The sequence below is a fragment of the Schistocerca cancellata genome, chromosome 7 (genome assembly GCF_023864275.1).
Source record: "Schistocerca cancellata isolate TAMUIC-IGC-003103 chromosome 7, iqSchCanc2.1, whole genome shotgun sequence".
NCBI classification, from domain to species: domain Eukaryota; kingdom Metazoa; phylum Arthropoda; class Insecta; order Orthoptera; family Acrididae; genus Schistocerca; species Schistocerca cancellata.
The window spans coordinates 176,813,884-176,837,264 of NC_064632.1; the positions used below are offsets into that span (position 1 = coordinate 176,813,884).

Consider the following 23,381-nt stretch of genomic DNA (forward strand, 5'->3'; position numbering starts at 1 on the left):
ATGACATTCTGTTAATATTTGAGTTGGTTGAATACTGTTACTCTGTTGTGCTTTTGGCCATTTTATATGTAAAAATAGTAAAAAACTGCACACAGCCACTGACAGTAGGCCTCAACTCTTGGTAATGAGTCTCAAAGATGTTAAAAGTATGCCATCCTCTTAGCAAGACTACAGCACCTACCGAGATAATCTAAGTGCCCAAGATGATAAGCATTGTGCTGCTGTTAATGCACACAGCTGTGCTATAGTGATTTGTTTGGACTCAAATAGAAAAGCTCTAGTGTGTCACTATTTTATTGCAGCTAAAACAGCCATCAACACTGAGTAAACCATTGTCAGGCATATTTTCAAAGTTTCATTCAGAACTATGGTTCATTAAGATTATGCTGTCTTTGCTACCAGATCTGTAGTTACTCTAATTTCTTCTCATCCTTTTTTCTGTCACCCCCAGGTAAAGAACTCGTGGCACCAAAAGCTATTAACAGTCAGCTCTGTTGTCTGGTTGCAGGAAATGCTTTTTATATTTATGTGTTGGTAGCGTCCTTATATTGTTTACATGACAGATGTGTTATTGAATTTGTCTGACGTAATTCTGGTTGTAAATATCTCTGTTTCAGGGATTTCCGAAAACCGATGGCAGTTCAAGAAAAGAAAAATGAACAGCATTACATTAGTAATTATAATGTACGTGTTCAGATAAATGTTCAGTTCTGATTTAATGTCATATCATAAGTTATTAAAAAAAGCGTTTTAGTTAAATTGACATAGCATAATAATGTAATTGCCATATGTAGACTGATATATCATAAATTATGAAGTAGTTGGATGCAATTGCTACTGATATTTGCCTTTGTCTTTGTATTGCATAGTAATTTCTTGTATTCCATGACCATTTTCTAGCTGTAGGAATGCTTTCTCCCCTAAAGGCATCTTTTTAGTCAGGTGATGAACATTTCATCGGGGATTTGTCTGAGGGCTGCTAAGGAAGTCTATGCACTCTTTGTGCTGTGATATTCTTAAACATCCTACATATGTCCAGATTAGTTTGCACCAAGATTCTGAGAAGACTTAAGTACACTGTTGTAATCAGATCATTTTCCCACAAACCATGCAAGATGAACAATTGCTACTTAATTTCACTTCCATTGACCAATCTTCATAGACAAGTAGAAAGTCACCATCGGAATGGCCTCATAAAATTGTGCTGTGACATTATCGGGTGGAACCCAGCTCCAGTCTCTAGAGAAACAGTGCTGCGCTGTGCTGTCAGATCCAGCAAAGTACCCCACATTGTGTACAGTAGCTGATAACCTTGTGAGAATGTGGCAACATGCAGGCAACATGTTGTGAACCTGAAAACAGACTAATGTCAACATGAAGCTTCTCACTCGGTAAGTGGCTTTCATCTCTTTATTAATTGTGGCTATGGTCTCAGTATCTGTGGGCTGTCTGTGCTGCTAAATAAAACGTCGGCCCTGAGAGTTTTTTTACTGACAAAGCATCAAATAATTTTAAACATTTTACTGTATAGTAGGTCCTGACATTAATCTGCCATTGGCAATTTAAAACCAACATTTTGGCAGTCTTCACACTAGAGCACAGAGCCATATTCTGAAGTTCATGTGTTCCCCTGCACTGCATGTTCATTCACACACCCAGCTCCCTTTAGGCTGTTATCTGTGTCTTTACTTGTCTCTTTGAAAAACAGCGAAGTACTTCTTTGGTCCACCTAATGCCCATTCACCTAACTACATCTCCATTTAATTTTAATTATGGCTACAGTTATGCCTTCCACCCCCTTCTAATCCTTGACCCAGTTGTTGTTTTCCTGCCTCTCTTAGTAATTACGACCCCACATCTGTCCATTTTTGATGAGTAATCCTAAGTTTTTCAATGGATTTCATGTTAAAAGTCTGTGTCTAATTTTTGTAATTCAAGAATGGTGACTGACAGATCATAAGCTTCTCAGACACATCGAAACCTCATTACTGAGAAATGTAGGCCACTTTCACTCTCCTATTTCTTTTACTGTCCATACATGTGTCCTGTTCAAAAGGAGGCAAATGCAAAAGTGTAAGGGGTGTATTAATCTACAGCAGTTAAAATGTATCCTTAAGGGAAATGGCAGCAAGAGAAGGGAAGGAACGCCAGGTGCACTCAGTGTGTATGCCTGTTGGCCTCATTCAACAAGTCGAAGAGGCTGTCCTGGCAGCCCTTGAGGAACTAAGTGCCACCAGTTATTGATTGTGCACACGCTGGAACAAATAATGATTGTCATCTGGGCTCCAAGGTGATACTTGGATCATTCCAGTGACTGAAAGAGAAGGTTGAGAAGATCAGTTTTGTTCATGGACTTTCTTGAAAGCTCACAATGTGTAACATTGTTCTTGGATCATGGTCCCCTTGGTTTTGAGTCGAGTAGAGGGCTTCAGCTTGAGGCTTCAAAGGTTCTGTAAACAAGGTAGGTTGCGATTACCTGGACTTGCATCATAGGTTGAGAACTGTAGTGTCCCCCCAAATGAGTCAGGTGCGCAGTGCACATCATTGGCTGCTACACAGGTAGCTGACTATACGAGGTGCATTCAAGTTTTAAGGCCTCCTATTTTTTTTCTAATTAACTACTCACCCGAAATCGATGAAACTGGCGTTACTTCTCGACGTAATCGCCCTGCAGACATACACATTTTTCACAACGCTGACGCCATGATTCCATGGCAGCGGCGAAGGCTTCTTTAAGAGTCTGTTTTGACCACTGGAAAATTGCTGAGGCAATAGCAGCAAGGCTGGTGAATGTGCGGCCACAGAGAGTGTCTTTCATTGTTGGAAAAGCCAAAAGTCTCTAGGAGCCAGGTCAGGTGAGTAGGGAGCATGAGGAATCATTTCAAAGTTGTTATCACGAAGAAACTGTTGCGTAACGTTAGCTCGATGTGTGGGTGCGTTGTCTTGGTGAAACAGCACACACGCAGCCCTTCCCGGGCGTTTTTGTTGCAGTGCAGGAAGGAATTTGTTCTTCAAAACATTTTCGTAGGATGCACCTGTTACCGTAGTGCCCTTTGGAACACAATGGGTAAGGATTGCACCCTCACTGTCGCAGAACATGGACATCATCATTTTTTCAGCACTGGCGGTTACCCGAAATTTTTTTGGTGGCGGTGAATCTGTGTGCTTCCATTGAGCTGACTGGCGCTTTGTTTCTGTATTGCAAAATTGCATCCATGTCTCATCCATTGTCACAGCCGATGAAAAGAAAGTCCCATTCGTGCTGTCGTTGTGCGTCAACATTGCTTGGCAACATGCCACACGGGCAGCCATGTGGTCGTCCTTCAGCATTCGTGGCACCCACCTGGATGACACTTTTCACATTTTCAGGTCATCGTGCAGGATTGTGTGCACAGAACCCACAGAAATGCCAACTCTGGAGGCGATCTGTTCAACAGTCATTCGGCGATCCCCCAAAACAATTCTCTCTACTTTCTCGATCATGTTGTCAGACCGGCTTGTGCGAGCCCGATGTTGTTTCGGTTTGTCACATGATGTTCTGCCTTCATTAAACTGTCGCACCCACAAACGCACTTTCAACACATCTATAACTCCATCACCACATGTCTCCTTCAACTGTCGATGAATTTCAATTGGTTTCGCACCACGAAAATTCAGAAAACTAATGATTGCACACTGTTCAAGTAAGGAAAAGTCGCCATTTTAAGTATTTAAAACAGTTCTCATTCTCGCCGCTGGTGGTAAAATTCCATCTGCCGTACAGTGCTGCCATCTCTGGGACGTATTGACAATGAACGCGGCCTCATTTTAAAACAATGCGCATGTTTCTATCTCTTTCCAGTCCGGAGAAAAAAAATCGGAGGCTTGGAGGCCTTAGAACTTGAATGCACCTCGTATGTATGGTGCACATTATGATTTTTTTTTTTTTTTTTAAATTAGATGATTTTCCATTCAGTTTACAAAATGAGAGCTGTAAGAGATATTTAAGTGCTAGAAGAACATGTAAAGAGTGCGAGAGTCCTAAAATTGAAGTGCAGCTAAAAAACATTTTAAAAAAAGAAAATACAGTGGATCTCCTGTAGTACTAGGTACAGAAAGCTGATTAAGATCCAGAATGGATAGCAGAGAGATTTTTGGAGAAAATTTAAGTGTGTATTGAGTATAGGCTAATTATAAATGTAGGTGGTGGTTTTGTTGCAGTACACAAGAAACTCAGATCCACCAAGATAGAAATTGAAGCTGCAAGCAATATTATTTGGACATGACTCATTATAAAGGGAGGGCATAAACTTATAATCAGGCCCTTCTGTCGACCAACAAACTTTAATCACCCAACTACGAATAGAGAAAATGAAGTTTCACAGGTGCTGGGCATGAAAAGACAGCCTGCGAACTAAATGCTGTCGGTGAGAGCTACCGGGAACAGGTAGTTTGTAACCCCACTCAAGTTGGAAATGTATCAGATGTAATCGCAACAAATAAACCTGACCTCTTTGAGGACACCCACATTGGAACTGGTGTCGGTGATTATGAGCCAGTTGTAACAACAATGGTTAGTAGAGACTATAGGGCAACTGTAGTCTGTGGCAGAATTTATGGCATCTGGGCCAGAGATGAAGAGTAGACAGCTGCACAGGTAGCCAGTCCACACTCGGTCTGTTTCCACATCCTGTACTGTGTAAACTTCTGTCATATTTGAGTTTTCTGTCGTGTTTTATATGTGTGAACCTGTGACTGAATGGCTCCTCTGATGTTCTGGGTGCTCTGTGAGTTTTTTCATAATGGCTGAAGCAACTAGAGAGTGCCAGGTGTTACACAAACAGGCAAGGGGCCTTATTTTTAAAGTGTACTTTTTTTTTCAGACGTGAGGCAGATTGTCTAGCCAGTCTGCAATTTTTCCAAGCTGAAGGAACTTAATATCTACATTTCCATCTATCTCTACATCTACATAGAAACTTCACAAATGGCCTGTACCACTACTAGTCATTTCCTTTAATGTTCCACTCACAAATAGAGCGAGGGAAAAAACTACTATCTCTATGCTTCCATATGAGCCGTAATTTCTCGTATCGTATCTTCGTGATCCTTATGTGCAATGTACCTTGACAGCACTAGAATCATTTGGCAGTCACCTTCAAATGCTGGTTCTCTTTAATTTTTCTCAATAGCGTTTCCCGAAAAGAACATTGCCTTCCCTCAAGAGATTCCCATTTGAGTTCCGAAGCATCTCTGTAGCACTTAAGTGTTGTTCAAACCAACGGGTAACAAATCTAACAGTTGCTGTCCATGCACTTTCAGCCAAGTTGACAGCACAGCATTCCTTGTGAGTTGTGCAGTCAGAGGCCACTTACACTGTCGCCAACTACAAAACCAATAGATAGATTTGTGTCTTTACACAACTATAGAAAAAGACAGTAGTATGATATCTCAATGAGGAACTTGAAATATTTAATTCAGGACAGGATTATGTAGAAGATCAGTGGCTCAAGTTTAAAAGAATGGTTGATCAAGCATTGAACAGATATGTACCCAGTGGATGGGAGGGACCTTCCATGTTATGCAATCATGGTAAAGAAACTTTTAAAGAAACAGATACTATGCACACTCAATTAAAACAAAGCATAGGGCTGTGGATGGCGAGACGCTGAATGAAATGATTCTGGTTGTCAAGTTGGCAATACCTGAAGCCTCCAGTGACTGTCCACTAGAATATTATTGAAGGATCTCTCTCAGAACCCAACAAAATAGTGGTCTGATGTAAAGACAATCACTGGTACCAAAGTCAATGTCCAGACACTCCTGGATGACACAGGAACTGAAATGGACGATAGAAAAGGAAAATCAGAAATGTTGAACTCTGTTGTCAAATGTTCTTTACAAAAGAAAATCCAGTAGTTCTACCCAGTTTAATCCACTCACTTCGGCAAATATGAGCAAATTTTCAGCTAAATTAGCTCCCCATTTAAGCATAACATGCTCTAGTCCCTCAAACAAAAAACTATATCCAGTAGTTGGAAAAAAACACAAGTCTTACCAATATACAGGAAGTATAGCGGAAGTGATCTACAGAAATTCTATCCCAGTGGCCTCACCATCCATCTTTTGTAGATTCTTAGAAGATATTCTTGTATAAAAAGTAATGAGGTGTGTCAAACAGAATGACCTTCTCCATTCCAACCAGCATGGAATCTGTAAACATCTGTTATGTGAATCTGAACTCTAACTCTTCTCACATAATATCCAGAAAGCCAAGCTGTAAGGCAGAACAGAACTTCTTGTCTTTTGAAAAGGATTTGACTCAGAATCACACATACACTTTTTGCCAAAGTACCATCTTATGGCATATCAAACAAAATTCATGACTGAATTGAGGGTGTTTTGTCAAGGATGACACAGCAAGTTCTTTCCGATGGAGAGTCATCAGTGGAATAAAAGTAAGTTAGGGCATACCAAAGGAAAGTGTGTTGGAATCCTTCCTGTTTATGTTGTGTATTAATGACCTTGCAGATAATATTAATAGTAATGTCAGACCTTTCTAAGAGAATATAGTTATCTGTACTGGAAAAGAAGCTGCACAAATATTCAGTCAGATCTTGATAAATTTTCCAGGTTGCAGAAAGATTGGCATCTTTCTTTAAATATTCATAAATGTAAAATTGTTTATTTTATGAAACAATGAAACGTAGTCCCCTATGGCTATAATATCAGTAGGTCACAATTGAAATCAATCAATTCATTAAATTCCAGACTGTAACAGTTTGTAAGGATATATCAGTAGGTCATAATTGAAATCAGTCAACTCATTAAGATACCATGCTGTAACAGTTTGTAAGGATATGAAATGGAATGATCACACAGGCACAGTTGTAGGTAAAGCAAGTGACAGACCGGGGTACTGAAAAAGTGCAATTTGGCCCACAAAAGAGACTACTGACAAAATAATTTGTGCGCCCCATCCCAGAATATTGTCCAAGTCGGCGGGATCCATACTATATAAAATATTACATGTATGCAAAGGACAGCATGAATGGTCACAAGTTTGTTTAACCCAAATGGAGAATGTCATGGAGACACTGAAGAAACTGACTGAGTAGACACTTCCACATAAGCACAAATTGTCCCATGAAAGCCCATTTGAAAATATTCAAGAACCAGCTTTAATTGAGACATCTAGGAATGTACTACAACCCACTATGAATCACTCCCCTAGGAATAAGGAAGACAAGATTAGGCTTATTATGGTGCACAGAGGTATGTTTAAGCAATCATTCTTCCTACATTCCATCTATGGATAGCCTGGAAAGACCCCCCAATAACTTGCATAATGGAAATTATCCTCTGCCATGAACTTTACACTGGTTTACTGGATATGTATGTAGTTACAGAACTAGCCAAACTTCAGAAAGCTAAGCTGATGGCAGTTCCACCAAAGAAGTGAGTGCTTCTGTATCTCAGAAGCTGGGTGGCACAACCAATCCACATACTGGCCATGCACTTGCTAATACCTCATTCTTGGGCATACACCTGCCCAATAATTTTATTTGGGAAGTGCATTCCACAGAGCTGCTGAAGCTTGCAAGCAAATCATTTTTTGAAGCAAATCATTTTTTTGCAGAAGTGGTTTTCTGAGCCTTATGTAGCATATGTTTGCTTTCATTTCATAATGTTGTTTGATATAGGGGGATCTCCTCAAGCCAAAGTTTTTTGAGTCAAAGGATGTTTTATAGAAACTGTGTGCGGTGTGCACTGAATAATGTGCTGTAGTAAACTGTGTGAGGAGTTAAGTATATTAACTATGTATGGCTTGTCAGAGTATTTATTCCTCAGTAAAATTTATGGTAAATAACTTCTCTTTCCAACCAACATCTCAGTTCACAGTTTTGATAGAGTCTGTGTAAGCACTTGAAGAAATATACTTAGGCTCACAAAGAGGCCACTTATTGGGGTGCACACATTTTCAGTAATTTGTTAGCAAATATAATTAGTAAATGACAATCCAGTTTTAATTTTTTTACTCATTATACCTGTTTTATGTCTACTTGACTGACTAAGAATAGCAGCAATTCATATTAACTCTACACATATTAATTCTCATGTAAAATAGGAATTCTTCAGCATCTTCTTCTTTTTCTTCTTTAGTTCAGGGATAGGTGGCCACCTGTTTTGCCTTCATATTTCAGTAAAAGAATATTCTGTGTTGTTGCTGTTATTATTGTTATTTGTATATCTTTTGACATTTACAAATTCATGAAGATATCCTCACATTGGTTGTACTGAAACAACTACATATCTCATCTGATTTATAGTAACATTCTTCCAGGAATGATTACATCTAACTTAAAGTGTATAGAAATAAATGTGTAATTTTCTGCACATCCTTTCCCCGCTTGATCAGTGTGAATCAGTACAACTGTCAGATGCACAAACTTTCAAATTACATTTAATTACTGGTGTGCACAACTATTTTACACCTTCTCAGCATTTTTCCAGTTAGTTATTAGTTCCACCCTTCACTTACAGTGTCTCTTTTTCTTAGTAAATGGTGTTCCTTGTATTCAGTATAAATTCACAGTTGTTATTCTGCTGTTCACAAAATAATCAATTAATTTTAATTTTTGTGTAGTATATAAAACAAGAGCTATCAGCTGGTTCGAGACACATATCAGTGCACCAGGAGCCCTATCACTACGGTAGCCATTACTCAAATTCTGGCACAGTGCTGCATTTTCTCGTTCGACTGCCGCCCTTCACTAGAATGTTTCTGACATATCAAGGTAAGTTGAATTGCCATTCATAGCTAGCTGTGCAAGTTACACTTGGCTTCTGTCTGTGCTTATATATGCCACTGATATTCATACTTACTCCTCATCAAAACTGGAAGCAGTGGGTCTGAATTACCATTTTGTGTAAATTCATTTATTTTGAAAAGATCTTGGGACTCATCAATAAAATGTGACCCAACTTCCATTGAGAAACAAAGCAAGAATTCAATCTTTTTACTATACTAAGTATGTATTCATGCACTCTGCTGCTGCTGAATCCATTATATTCTCAACAGTCGTAGGAGTGGTTTCCAGATCCATAAACATGGATGAAATTGAAGGAGTATGTGTTAACACAGCAAAGAAATAAATACGAGAGTAAAGTTGCTGCATATTGTAAATTAAATAAGGTTTTCGAAACAAAGCTTTCAATATGTCTAAAAAGAAAAACTTGCTACCAGTGTGTACTGACAGTTTTGTCTTACAGCAATAAGGTATGGGCTTCTGATACAGAAGCCTCTCTAAAGTTGAGGGTTCCTCAGAAAGAAAGGTAGAGGTATATTTAAGCATTTCTAAGACAGCCAGGCAAACAAATAAATGTGTAAGGATTGGCTGTAATGACAACTGAGGAGTCGGCCAACAACATTTAGATTGATGAATGAATGGTAGGTAGATCAAGGTGATTCTTTGTTGGCATTCAACGTATAAGAACTTGAATTTTTCTACCACTGAAAACTGTAAACTGATTGTAGTACTTCAGTTGTACAGCAGACAGGAGCTTAGAAGCACCAGCAGTTCATATACTTCATTTAGTTTCATTTTCTTAAGAGCTGTAAAGTAGAAGTGTACAGTAATAGTTTATTTACCTGTTTCCAGCAGTGTTGTTTGTTTAGTTGTAAGAGTTCACATATTTTACAATTTTCAATGTAAAGTGGGTAAACATGGTTGCAAGTTCTAGGGATGTTTTTATTTTTCATGTTTATATTTTTGTGTGTCACAGTTTTAGTAGTGCCACAGTTGAATGATTTTATCACTTGCTGTGGTCTGTTTGTTGTTCTGTAATTAGTTCAGACCAGCTGGGCTTAGAATTTTATTGTGGTTTCATATACTTTCTACAAAGTAGGAAATGGATAGGTATTATGCTTGTTGTGTACAGACATGATGAGGTGAATTGGCTGATGTTTTTGAAACAGCTAGAGGTTATGTTGGCCACAGGTGACAGTCGTCAGGCTGCCAGTCTAAGGTGCAGTGATGCTGCAGCATTGGTGGTGAAAGCTGTGACACCATTGGTTCTGTCAGTACCCCCCCCTCCCAACCCCTCCTGGAAACTCTGACATCACTGCATGTTTTGATGTGCAACTTCTGCCCTGACTGACCTCTTTCAAGGCTAAGCTGCAGTCAGCACTGGAATTGTGAATCCCTAGGTGGAGGCCAAATGTTGGACCTAGTCACACGACTCTCCCTCCATGCCTTAGCACTACAAGTGCAAGGTGCTCCCCAGTGTCAATAATACATCTGGTCCAGAACAGATGCCATGTCCATTGAGTCAGCTGCCAGTGAGGGTAATGCCTTTTACATCTGCCGGTGTAGATTTTTAAGCTCACTTGTAATAAGGTATCTTAACCGGAATGACCTCCTTCGTGCCAATCAGCTTGGGTTCCAAAATCGTAGACCACATAGAACTCAGTTCAGCTTACTCCCACATGATATCCTGATAGCCATGTGTCAATAATGCTGAGTAGCTGCTGTCTTTTTGGACTTCCAGAATGAAAATCTGGAGTGAAAATTCCTTAGTCATGAAAGAATAAAACATGCAGTTATGGTACTTAAGTAAATATATGTTGTTGGCTATTGCTACACTGGTATAGACTATTTCTCAGTTACAAACTAGGACATTTCAGGGAATTCAAAATTAATAATCTGGAAATATCACATTGATGTAAGACAGTTTCCACATTTAGTTTAGCCACACTGCATGCAGAAATTTTACATACACCAAGAAACTGGGTGAGTTTATAATGTTTCGCTTGTTCTAGGAATAAACGTGAATACGTAATTTTCATGTCTGCTTTTCGCTGAACGTGTGCTGTAACTTTCAGCAAATGAATAACCCTTACTGAATGAAGCATGCTTGGTATCCATACTCTGTGTAATGAGACAGTTTTTGTGGTACTCTAATTATTAAAATGATGTAGACAACATGTTGAAAATAATTTTTCACCAATTTATTTCTTCAAAGACACAAATCAAAATCTTATCCAGGATGGCCAAAGAGTGACACAATACTGGAGGAAATACTCTCATATTTTCATGATCTACGGCTCCTGCCATTGGTACTTTTATAACAAACAACAATTACAAGTTCGCTTTATGTATTGTTTAAATTGAACATAATTTGCTTTCATAAAACTGGTTAAAATTTTGGCTTGGCAAATCATGACAACTTCCCTGATATGATTAGTATCTTGAAAATCTTGGTTTTTGTAATGGAATGTCATGTTATGAAATATACATTGAAAACAATACTTTTGACTATTTTACAGTGAGTTCTATCATAATTATTATTACTCTTTTGTATATTATTTGTATAAAGGATAATTTGAGTCTGTGTTGACATTTGTTTTAATATACTTTGGGTTTGTAGTACAATCCTTCCATAAATTTATTGAGATTATTTATTATACAATTTTCGTTGATAAATTAAGCAAGTAATGATACGATTGAAACTTCCGCATGTAGGTATAAGACTTTGCGTAAACATTAAATGAGAATATCACAATCTCCGAAACAGATGGTATCATTCTCTGCATTTTTACTGTCCCATTCTGCTGCATTACAAAGTGTCTTGGATAAAAATGAATTTAAATTTTGTCCAATGTGACATTTCTTAACATTCATGAAATTAGTTACACTGTCCACAGCATGAACACCAAATAGTTTTCCATCTTCCTCCACTCATATTACACAAATAAACATCGTACTATGTAGCCAGTTATGACAAGTACTACGTTAATTCACCATCCACATTATTTTAATCCCCATCACTTTTCTCACCCTCACTCCGATAACTCACTCAATAAGCCTCCTGTCCTTGGCTCAAATCCACCGTTGCTTCTTATTCTTTTTCTTCCGATAGCCTGATCCACTCTTGATTGCTCAATATCTCTTGGCTAACATACCTCCTCCATCATGTGGCACTCAACTCCAATGGTGAAAATAGAAGTCATCCAGGCGCATGCTATGAACTTAACTTTACATTTCAAGTGCCATTGTAATATCTGATATCAGTATCACTTCGATGCCGCCAGTGACCATTTCCTCTACACCTGCTTATGACAGAACATTGTCATACAACTATATGGCCTTCGAGGCAAACTTCCTTTTCTTTAGAAATGTTATTACATTTCAAAAAACTAGTTTTTTGAAAGCCAGCTGTTCATTTACCCATTATTTTGTTACTTATAACAATCTAGCAAGGAGGGCTGATTCACATCTTTTAAAATATGGGTAATTTCTGAGTTCCATTTTAACAGAAGAGGTGTATTTGTTTCCCGTGTACATTAAGGCAAGCCATTGTTGTAATTCTGTCCTTGTTTTTTTTTATTGATTTTTGAGCAGGGTCTTCTAATCTGGAAGCTAGTCTCTTACTGTGTAACATACAATAGAAGAGCCCAGATTCATTAAAAGCTATAAACCTGAATGGAGTCAACTTGTTTAAGCAAATAAAATATTTGGATTCATTTTTGAAATTTTCAGTAACTGCTGTGCCCCTGGAAAGGCAATTACCGATAGTCACTGGCAGCCAGTGTGTTCTTTGTCAATCTTTCCATGTGTGTAAGCACATCTAGCTGGCTATGAAGTTAAGATCACCACCAGAAAGCTTCATGTTTCAACTATTACTTTCCCCTGCAATATCTGGCCAGAATTCAGAATACCATTCTCCCACTTTGTAGTAAACCACATAAAAGTGTAACATCTATCAACTTTTTCTCTGCTCATCCTGCTACTTTGTCTGATGCAGTTGAAGTTCCAGCACCAAATTCAGTGACCGAGCGAGGTGACATGGAGGTTAGCACACTGGACTCGCATTGGAGAGGACGACGGTTCAATCCCTTGTCCAGCCATTCTGATTTAGGTTTTCCACGATTTCACTAAATCGCTTCAGACAAATGCTGGGATGGTTCCTTTGAAAGGGCGCAGTTGACTTCCTTCCCTATCCTTCCCTAATCCGATGCGACGATGACCTCGCAGTTTGGTCTCCTCCCCCAAATCAACCCAACCAAATCCAGTAGCAATTCTTTTCAACAGTTCTTCTTTATCCATTGTATGCACTTCATCTTATGTTTTGTCCATGGACACTACCACCTTCTTTCTCTTACACTCGCAGCAAATAGGGGCAATACAGTACTGTACAACTCAATGTTAACTTGTGTAGTGATATCATGCTAGGATCCACATATGGTGGGAGGCTGAATTTAAATTTAATGATTGTCATTGCCAGTTCTTTTCACTGTTATTTGCAGAGTATGAAATACTGTGCAGTTATTTGGATGAACTAGAGCTCCCGATTAATGAAGGCAAGTTAGATGAGGTTCCACAGTGTTTAAAACATACAGTTTTTTTTATTGTCAGCCTTATAAATTCTTCACCTTACTGTTGTACTGTAGAATTGTCCCTTTTCAATACCATACAGAGATTTAAAATGCAAAGAAAAGTCTTTGCCTTCCTCCCACATAGTATACCAGTTTGCTTCATACCGAGATGTGAAAGAAATTATAGTCGTTTCTAAGCTTTAAACCATTATTATTCCTGGCAAATGTACAACTTGTTGCCTGTAAACATTGCATATTAAGATATCTTCATCCTAACCACTTTAATAAAGTAGTTGCATAAACAATAATTTAACATATAAGGACAAGGCTGTTATCTTTGTATTGTGTGTAATACCAGTTTTTGCACCTCCCTGCAGACAATAACTTTGACATCCCAGACCGCACGTTCCATTCCTTGCACACCACTTGGAGGCTCACGAGCTCTGATTCTACCACTGATGTCAAGGAGATGGTCCCAGAGTTCTTTTACTTGCCCGAGTTCCTGCTGAACAGTGAAGGTAAATGTACTTAGATTTATCTTGATTTAGACTCATTATAATGTACTGTTTACTTCCTGATTTTTATTTATTTTATTATCAGTGTTCTGTATTTTTCTGAGACACTATACTAAGCATCCTCCTGTTAAGATCTTGTGCCTGCTCTTTTAATACAAAATTGTTTTTACACAATATTAATGTATGATAACTATAAATATTTGGAATCTTGTGCATATCGAGAAAATGGGAAACACAGTCTTCAAGTATCTACAAAGTTTTCAAATCCTAGCCTAACTGCTCTGAATTAGGTATTCCACAGTTCCCCTAAACTGTTAGAGATCAACACCAATATGGTTCCTTCGTAAGGAATATGTCTGGCATCCTTCCTCATTTATGTCTAATCCTAACATGACCTTCATCTCAAATGATCTTCTTGTCAACAGAACATTATAGACTACTCTTGCAATTTCCAACAGTGCACGAGGAGTTTTGCTTTATTCTCAAGTAGAATTAAGAGTGTTTCCACCTCCAAAGATACACTATAATTGGATTAATAGGAAAGGCTTTAAGTTGGATGCCAAAAAATTAGGGGGTTTTACCATTCTTGTATTTATTTATTTTATTGCTTTTTTAAAATTGCATTATTTGAGTTTTTCTGTGGTGTTCTGCAGAATATGTTAATAGTATTTTAAAATGGAAACAATTCCTGATGCTTTGCAATAAGTTTTATTCATTACTTAACTATTCTTCATCTTCTGGGCTATCTTCAGCTGACTACTGTTTCTGCTGTTAAATTACTTTTCATCTCTCTCTCTCTCTACTGGATAATTGCCACAGTCAAGGCGACATTATTTTAAAATTATAAGAACCTATTTATTGTGTAAAATAACAACAATGTAGGAAAAGGCAGACTGCTACTTACTGCAAAGAAGACAAGTCAAGTTGCAGACAGGCACAAGTAAAAGACACATGGAACTGCCAACTCCAGCATCTTGGGCCAGGATGCTGGAGTCGGTGGTCACGTGTGTGTGTGTGTGTGTGTGTGTGTGTGTGTGTGTGTCTATTTTACTGATGAAGGCTGTGGCCGAAAGCTTTATGAGAGTGTCTTTTAATTGTGCCTGTCTGCAACTTGACGTATCTTCTTTACAGTAAGTAGCAATATGTCTATTCCTACACTGTTGATATTCCTGCCTGGAGTTTCCATTATTGTATTAAATGTGTATTTATGATGAACTTCTAAGTTGCAATCTCATAACTTTTGTGCCCTCTGTTTATTTTATTTGTAGTTGTGTCAGTCAGTCATATATTGTGATTTTTGTCATGTTTTATTAATGCAATGTCTCATTATTGTCATTAATTTAATTTTGTTATGAAATTTTGTCCTTTGTATTGACTTGGTTTATTCTGATCCATTTCAGGATTCAATCTTGGCGTTCGGCAGTCAGGTGAGAGAGTCCACAATGTTCAGCTCCCCCCATGGGCAGGTGGAGATGCACGCAAATTCATTCTAATCCATCGTCAAGCACTAGAGTCGGACTTTGCTCGAGAGAATTTGCCTCACTGGATAGATCTCGTTTTTGGGTACAAGCAGACTGGTAAAGCTGCTGTGGAAGCCATCAACGTTTTCCACCCAGCGGTGAGTTGTTTGTTGTGATGTAGCATGAATACGAATCTGTTTAGTGCTGCTCTACCATTTTTGGCATGGGCAGGATTCATATTTATCAGGCCTTCTAAGGGCTCTTAAATGTACATTCCATAGTTCACATTTCAGTGAGAATGTGATGATGATGATTTGTTTCGTTGAATTTCATGAGGCTTTGTGTTGGTGGTGCCCATTACATTTGGTCTTTATTCTCATATTATTGTTACATACCTAGAGAGACAATGAACTAGCAGAATAATGTAATTGGCCTATTATGATATTTTCTGTTATTTTGTGGTGTAGTTAAACTAAACATATAATAAAATGGAAAACACAAAAGCTGAGTTATTATTAACCAAGCCCACAAGTGAAAACAAAGTTTTTGTAGCTATCCACATCTTTCTTAATATTTTTTTTGTTTTTTGAATGTCATAAATAATGAGAGATTAAACTACTATCCCTGCCATACAGATCCTTTCTGGTCACTTAGACAGTCTGTCAGTTTTCTCACTGTTTCATCAATTGCCATAATTGGTTAAATTGTTATCTGGCATGTTCTAACTGTCAACACCTCAATTTATCTCTTGGACACTTTATGTAATAAACATTGTGTTTCCTCCATTCTGTGTGTCCTTGTCATTGTGTGTAACTTCATTGTTAAATAATGGCATTACCTTTGTTTGTAATCATACACATTGTATACTGTGTTTTCATTACTCTCCTGCTGTGTTCAACAGTTATGTACGAAGTTCTAATCTGATAGAAAGTAATAATGCAAAAGCAGTAATAATGTTAGTAGTACTGGTGCATGGTTGTGTGTAGAGATAAAAGGAGACTTCTGATAGTGTTAGTAAGCTCAAACAGGTTAAAACCAGTGTAGTATTATTATGCCAACTCATTTTCCTTGAATTCCACTGATACAGTAACAGAATAATGTACATGTCACCACATCACAAGAAATGACTTGAATTCTTTCAAGAAGTTAGTGTGTAAAAATTGTTCCGTAGGGAATATTCAAGTGATCAGCACCTCACAAAGTCTGTGCACTTTTGAAATATACTTGTGTGGACACAGCAACCAGATTTCATACGCTGCTCAACAAATGAGACTACCTTTTTTGTAACTAATGTGTGCATTGATATCACATATTTGTATAAAGTAATGAGCACAAAATGAAACCAGTTGTTGTGAATTGGAGAAATGCGTTACTAATGCCACAAATGATGATAATTTCGATCTACAAAAATACATTGATGACCCCTATACCAAAAAGTGTTACTGTTTGGGAGTAATGACTGCTCTGTTGGTGATAAGATATTGGGCATTGTCTTTCAGCATCATAGTGATTGTGTTAATGTCAGAAAAAAATCAGTGTTTGTTTCTTTTCTTCGTGATGTCTCCAACAAAGTGATTAAGGAACTAGAAGTCTTAATGAGATTTGTACATCACAAAATACTTGAATCCAACAATTAACTCATTGCAGACATATTATGGGTTCGACGCAGAAAGTATTCGCGACCCCCTGGAGAGGGCAGCATGGGAGACGATGGTTCGTACCTATGGGCAGACACCACGGCAGCTATTTCGCTCCCCCCATCAGATGGCTGCTCAGACCCTCACGTCGAAAAGACTGTCAACCACTTCAAGACTTCCCATGGTGAGCCTCTGCAATGTGATGATATACTAAGGTTAATCACGGATTTACAAACGTGAAAAAGTGCTGCAGTCAGTTTCAGTATATGGCTTGTCAGCAGTATTTGCTATGTCTACATTCCTTTTCCTTCACAATATCTTTAGGTTGCCAGTAATGTAATGTTTCTAATTCTTTGTATATTTAATTGCAGATGATGAACAGCCAACAGCACTCAGGGTTGGCAGCATTTTAAACTAATTATTTACATTTTGAAACAACAGTCACAGGGTGTGCTCACACTCTTTCCATCATCTACGCTTTATAGGCTTTGTGTATATGCATGTTGTGATGTAAACTAAAGAAAAGCAGTAAATTATGCGGGAGAGACAGAAATCTAGAAATCTATAGTGAAACATTGGTGGAAGAGTGACAGGTGAGAGTTAATAAGTGAAAAATGATCCAGTAAATTCTATAGAGAAGAAACAGAAAAACAAGAGAGACTGATTAGGATATAATAGAAGGAAACATTCCGCCTGGGAAAAATATATCTAAAAACAAAGATGATGTGACTTACCAAACTAAAGTGCTGGCAGGTCGATAGACACACAAACAAACACAAACATACTCACAAAATTCAAGCTTTCACAACCAACGGTTGCTTCATCAGGAAAGAGGGAAGGAGAGGGAAAGACGAAAGGATGTGGGTTTTAAGGGAGAGGGTAAGGAGTCATTCCAACCCTGGGAGCGGGAAGACTTACCTTAGGGAGAAAAAAGGACAGGTATACACTCGCACACACACACACACACACACCCCCATATCCAACCGCACATACACAGACACAAGCAGACATTTGTAAAGGCAAAGAGTTTCGGCAGAGATGTCAGTCGAGGCAGAAGTACAGAGGCAAAGATGTTGTTGAAAGACAGATGAGGTATGAGCGGCGGCAACTTGAAATTAGTGGAGGTTGAGGCCTGGCGGATAACGAGAAGAGAGGATATACAGAAAGGCAAGTTCCCATCTCCGGAGTTCTGACAGGTTGGTGTTAGTGGGAAGTAGCCAGATAACCCGGACGGTGTAACACTGTGCCAAGATGTGCTGGCCGTGCACCAAGACATGTTTAGCCACAGGGTGATCCTCATTACCAACAAACACTGTCTGCCTGTGTCCATTCATGCGAATGGACAGTTTGTTGCTGGTCATTCCCACATAGAAAGCTTCACAGTGTAGGCAGGTCAGTTGGTAAATCACGTGGGTGCTTTCACACATGGCTCTGCCTTTGATTGTGTACACCTTCCAGGTTACAGGACTGGAGTAGGTGGTGGTGGGAGGGTGCATGGGACAGGTTTTACACCGGGGGCGGTTGCAAGGGTAGGAGCCAGAGGGTAGGGAAGGTGGTTTGGGGATTTCATAGGGATGAACTTAGAGGTTACGAAGGTTAGGTGGACGGCGGAAAGACACTCTTGGTGGAGTGGGGAGGATTTCATGAAGGATGGATCTCATTTCAGGGCAGGATTTGAGGAAGTCGTATCCCTGCTGGAGAGCCACATTCAGAGTCTGATCCAGTCCCAGAAAGTATCCTGTCACAAGTGGGGCACTTTTGTGGTTCTTCTGTGGGAGGTTCCGGGCTTGAGGGGATGAGGAAGTGGCTCTGGTTATTTGCTTCTATACCAGGTCGGGAGGGTAGTTGCGGGATGCGAAAGCTGTTGTCAGGTTGTTGGTGTAATGGTTCAGGGATTCCGGACTGGAGCAGATTCCTTTGCCACGAAGACCTAGGCTGTAGGGAAGGGACCGTTTGATGTGGAATGGGTGGCAGCTGTCATAATGGAGGTACTGTTGCTTGTTGGTGGGTTTGATGTGGACGGACGTGTGAAGCTGGCCATTGCACAGGTGGAGGTCAACGTCAAGGAAAGTGGCATGGGATTTGGAGTAGGACCAGTTGAATCTGATGGAACCAAAGGAGTTGAGGTTGGAGAGGAAATTCTGGAGTTCTTCTTCACTGTGAGTCCAGATCATGAAGATGTCATCAATAAATCTGTACCAAACTTTGGGTTGGCAGGCCTGGGTAACCAAGAAGGCTTCCTCTAAGTGACCCATGAATAGGTTGGCGTACGAGGGGGCCATCCTGGTACCCGTGGCTGTTCCCTTTAATTGTTGGTATGTCTGGCCTTCAAAAGTGAAGAAGTTGTGGGTCAGGATGAAGCTGGCTAAGGTAATGAGGAAAGAGGTTTTAGGTAGGGTGGCATGTGATCGGCATGAAAGGAAGTGCTCCATCGCAGCGAGGCCCTGAATGTGCAGAATATTTGTGTATAAGGAAGTGGCATCAATGGTTACAAGGATGGTTTCTGGGGGTAACAGATTCGGTAAGGATTCCAGGCATTCTTTCTCGAACATCAACATGTTACTAATGATTGTGAACACTTCATACTAGTGATAAGATTTTTAGACCAGCTGGTGACAGCAGTGGTGTGGTACATTATTACTCATCTCCCAGTCAGCAGGCTTACCGTGTTTTAAAAACTGAATTAATTGCACACTGCACCAAATCACCAGACTGAAGGCTCAAACAAGTGCTTTGTCAACAAAAAAAAGTGGCAAACCCCCTTTGGAATTTTGCTGTATATCTGAGAGGTAATTTTTTGTGCATGTTTCGTGACAGCAGCACTGGTAGTGCATGAAGATCAACAATAGCCAAGTTGCTAGAAGTAGCCAATACAATGCATGCAACAATGCAGCTGACAGCAACAATTGCCACGATGTCATCAGAAGATGACGCCATCTGATGGGCACCAAACTTACCCGAAGAGACAACACTGGATTGCAATGTCACCATTCCACATCATTCTGATCATTTCTGAAGAGCCCCAGGGTTTACACGCTACATTTGAAACGCTAGCCAGATGGGCTCGGGCATAGCACCAATGGGGTGATAATAGTAAATGGCCATGATCCTGGTACATTACAGTGCCAGAACCACAAGATTACCCACAACCTGGGAGAAACTTAATTAATGCTTCATGATATCACAGGCATTTTGGTCGACAAGCATCCAAATGCACAAAACCGTGCACCTACCCATATGATGGCTGCAATCTGGATAAATCATGACGAACCAAAAGTTGAACAAAATTCACCATCTACCATGGTTGCAAGGTAAATGCCATCACACCTCAGTAAATGTAATACACCACAACAGCTGTTATGACTGTGGCGACTATGGCTGTCACCAGTGCAGTTCTATGCAGTGCAGTTCGTGAGTGTTTGAGCATGTGTTGTACTGCTGTCTGCAAAGCAAAATGGAAATCCTGCCTTATTTACCACAACCCTCTAGCATTACGGTTTCATGTGCTGGAACATACTTTTACTACGTCCTATAGTCTTTCAACTGATGAAATGCAGTTCATACTAACAATTAATACCAAGGACTCTCACGCATTGCTTTTAGTGTCAGACATTATTATAAACACACCAGAAACAGGCACCAAAATCTAACAACCACCTTATTTAAAATGGCCTGCAAATCATAGGATGAAGCAGCCAGCAAGTGTTTAAACAATGAGCGTATTGCTGATAGAACACAACAGATTATTGGTGCCACACACGCACTATTGTTGACAAGTCATAGATGACCCAAATAAGGTTAAATCATATCTGGATCAACCAGCTGGTGCTACCAGTTAAGGCAGCAGTCTTAACATGTGGAAGAAATGACATTAATTAATAGCAGAAATTGCAGACATGGTCTACCACTTGATTCAGCACAAAAATGTGCCATCAGTGATGCAGTCCCAACAAGATGACATCACCACAGTGACAGCCTCTGTCGTCAAACAGGATTACCAGCTGACAGTTTATGACCAACTTCAGGCACAGATTGGATGCATTCAAACAAAAAATTAACAAGAAGGAAGACAAGACAAAAGCCCACATGACACAAAAAGATGCCGCCATTTTCAAATTCCTCTGTTCCAGCCACTGCTATTGTAAAAAATGATGCATGAAGCAATGCTCACCCATGTGCTGGTACCACAGTTGCTTTGGCGCATTGGCTGTGAAGTGCATCACATTCTGTGTTTACCCACACATAAACTGACCACAAGTGCCCATCAGTCAACACACAAACACTGATGTAACATTAATGGTGATGATAATGACATCAAAATCACTGCCCCAGAAGCTGTCTAAAGAAACAGCCCAGCAGTTGTTCCTTTACATGTGGTTGCTGTCAGACCACAAGGAATGTCAACACTGTGGCTGTGCACAGCCAGCATATGCACATTAGTCAGGATAGTGTTTTTAAAAGATACTAGTAATTGTACATAAGTGACAAACAGTTGTGCCGTACATATCTGATGGATTGCAGTTTTGGTGTGGGTACCTCTAGCAATACATCAGCAACAGAAAGATACTCTTACATACAGATTACTTACATAAGCTGACAATTAAACTGATTCCACTTTTGTTGTTGTTGTTGTTGTTGTTGTTGTCGTTGTCGTTGTCGTTGTCATCTTCAGTGCAGAGACTGGTTTGATACAGCTCTCCATGCTACTCTATCCTGTGCAAGCTTCTTCATCTCCCAGTACCTGCTGCAACCTACATCCTTCTGAACCTGTTTAGTGTATTTATCTCTTGGTCTCCCTCTGTGATTTTTACCCTCCATGCTGCCAATACTAAATTGGTGATCCCTTGATGCCTCAGAATATGCCCTACCAACCGATCCCTTCTTCTAGTCAAGTTGTGCCACAAATTTCTCTTCTCTCCAATTCTATTCAATACCTCCTCATTAGTTATGTGATCTATCCATTTAATCTTTAGCATTCTTCTGTAGCACCACATTTCGAAAGCTTCTATTCTCCTCTTGTCCAAACTATTTATCATCTACATTTCACTTCCATACATGGCTACACTCCATACAAATACTTTGAGAAACGACTTACTGACACTTAAATCTATACTCGATGTTAACAAATTTCTCTTCTTCAGAAACGCTTCCCTTGCGATTGCCAGTCTACATTTTATATCCTCTCTACTTCGACCATCATCAGTTATTTTGCTGCCCAAATAGCAAAACTCTTCTAGTACTTTAAGTGTCTCATTTCTTAATCTAATGCCCTCAGCATCACCTGATTTAATTTGACTACATTCCACTATCCTTGTTTTGTTTTTGTTGATGTTCATCTTACATCCTTGTTTCAAGACACTGTCCATTCTGTTCAGCTACTCTTGCAAGTCATTTTCTATCTCTGACAGAATTACAATGTCATCGGCGAACCTCAAAGTTTTTATTTCTTCTCCATGGATTTTAATTCCTGCTCCAAATTTTTCCTTTGTTTCCTTTACTGCTTGTTCAATATACAGATTGAATAACATCGGGGATAGGCTACAACACTGTCTCACTCCCTTCCCAACCACTGCTTCCCTTTCATGCCCCTCGACTCTTATAACTGCCACCTGGCTTCTGTACAAATTGTAAATAGCTTTTCACTCCCTGTATTTTACCCCTGCCACCTTCAGAATTTGAAAGAGAGTATTCCAGTCAACATTGTCAAAAGCTTTCTCTAAGTCTACAAATTCTAGAAATGTAGATTTGCCTTTCCTTAGCAAATCTTCTAAGATAAGCTGTAGGGTCAGTATTGCCTCATGTGTTCCAATATTTCTACGGAATCCAAACTGATCTTCCCAGAGGTCGGCTTCTACCAGTTTTTCCATTCGTCTGTAAAGAATTCGTGTTAGTATTTTGCAGCCATGGCTTATTAAACTGATAGTTTGGTAGTTTTCACATCTGTCAACACCTGATTTCTTTGGGATCGGAATTATTATATTCTTCTTGAAGTCTGAGGGTATTTCGCCTGTATCATACATCTTGCTCACAAATGGTAGAGTTTTGTCATAGCTGGCTCTCCCAAGGCTGTCAGTAGTTCTAATGGAGTATTGTCTACTCCCGGGGCCTTGTTTCGACTTAGGTCTTTCAGTGCTCTGTCAAACTCTTTGCGCAGTATCATATCTCCTATTTCATCTTCATCTACATTCTCTTCCATTTCTATAACATTGTCCTCAAGAACATCGCCCTTGTATAGATCCTCTATATCCTCCTTCCACCTTTCTGCTTAGAACTGGGTTTCCATCTGAGATCTTGATATTCATGCAAGTGATTCTCTTTTCTCCAAAGGTCTCTTTAATTTTCCTGTAGGCAGTATCTATCTTACCCCTAGTGATATGCGCCTCTACATCCTTACATTTGTCCTCTAGCTATCCCT

At 39.4% G+C, this 23,381-nt stretch overlaps 1 protein-coding gene across 1 annotated transcript in view; it reads left to right on the forward strand.

Moving 5' to 3' along the window:
• The window catches only part of LOC126092690 (lysosomal-trafficking regulator), a 393,980-nt gene that overhangs the window by 322,625 nt on the left and 47,974 nt on the right, over nucleotides 1-23,381 (forward strand). The window contains exons 29-33 of the mRNA XM_049908413.1: nucleotides 618-684; nucleotides 8,624-8,774; nucleotides 13,732-13,872; nucleotides 15,270-15,487; nucleotides 16,977-17,150. Coding sequence (XP_049764370.1) covers nucleotides 618-684; nucleotides 8,624-8,774; nucleotides 13,732-13,872; nucleotides 15,270-15,487; nucleotides 16,977-17,150 — 751 coding nt within the window. The remainder of the gene's footprint in view (nucleotides 1-617; nucleotides 685-8,623; nucleotides 8,775-13,731; nucleotides 13,873-15,269; nucleotides 15,488-16,976; nucleotides 17,151-23,381) is intronic.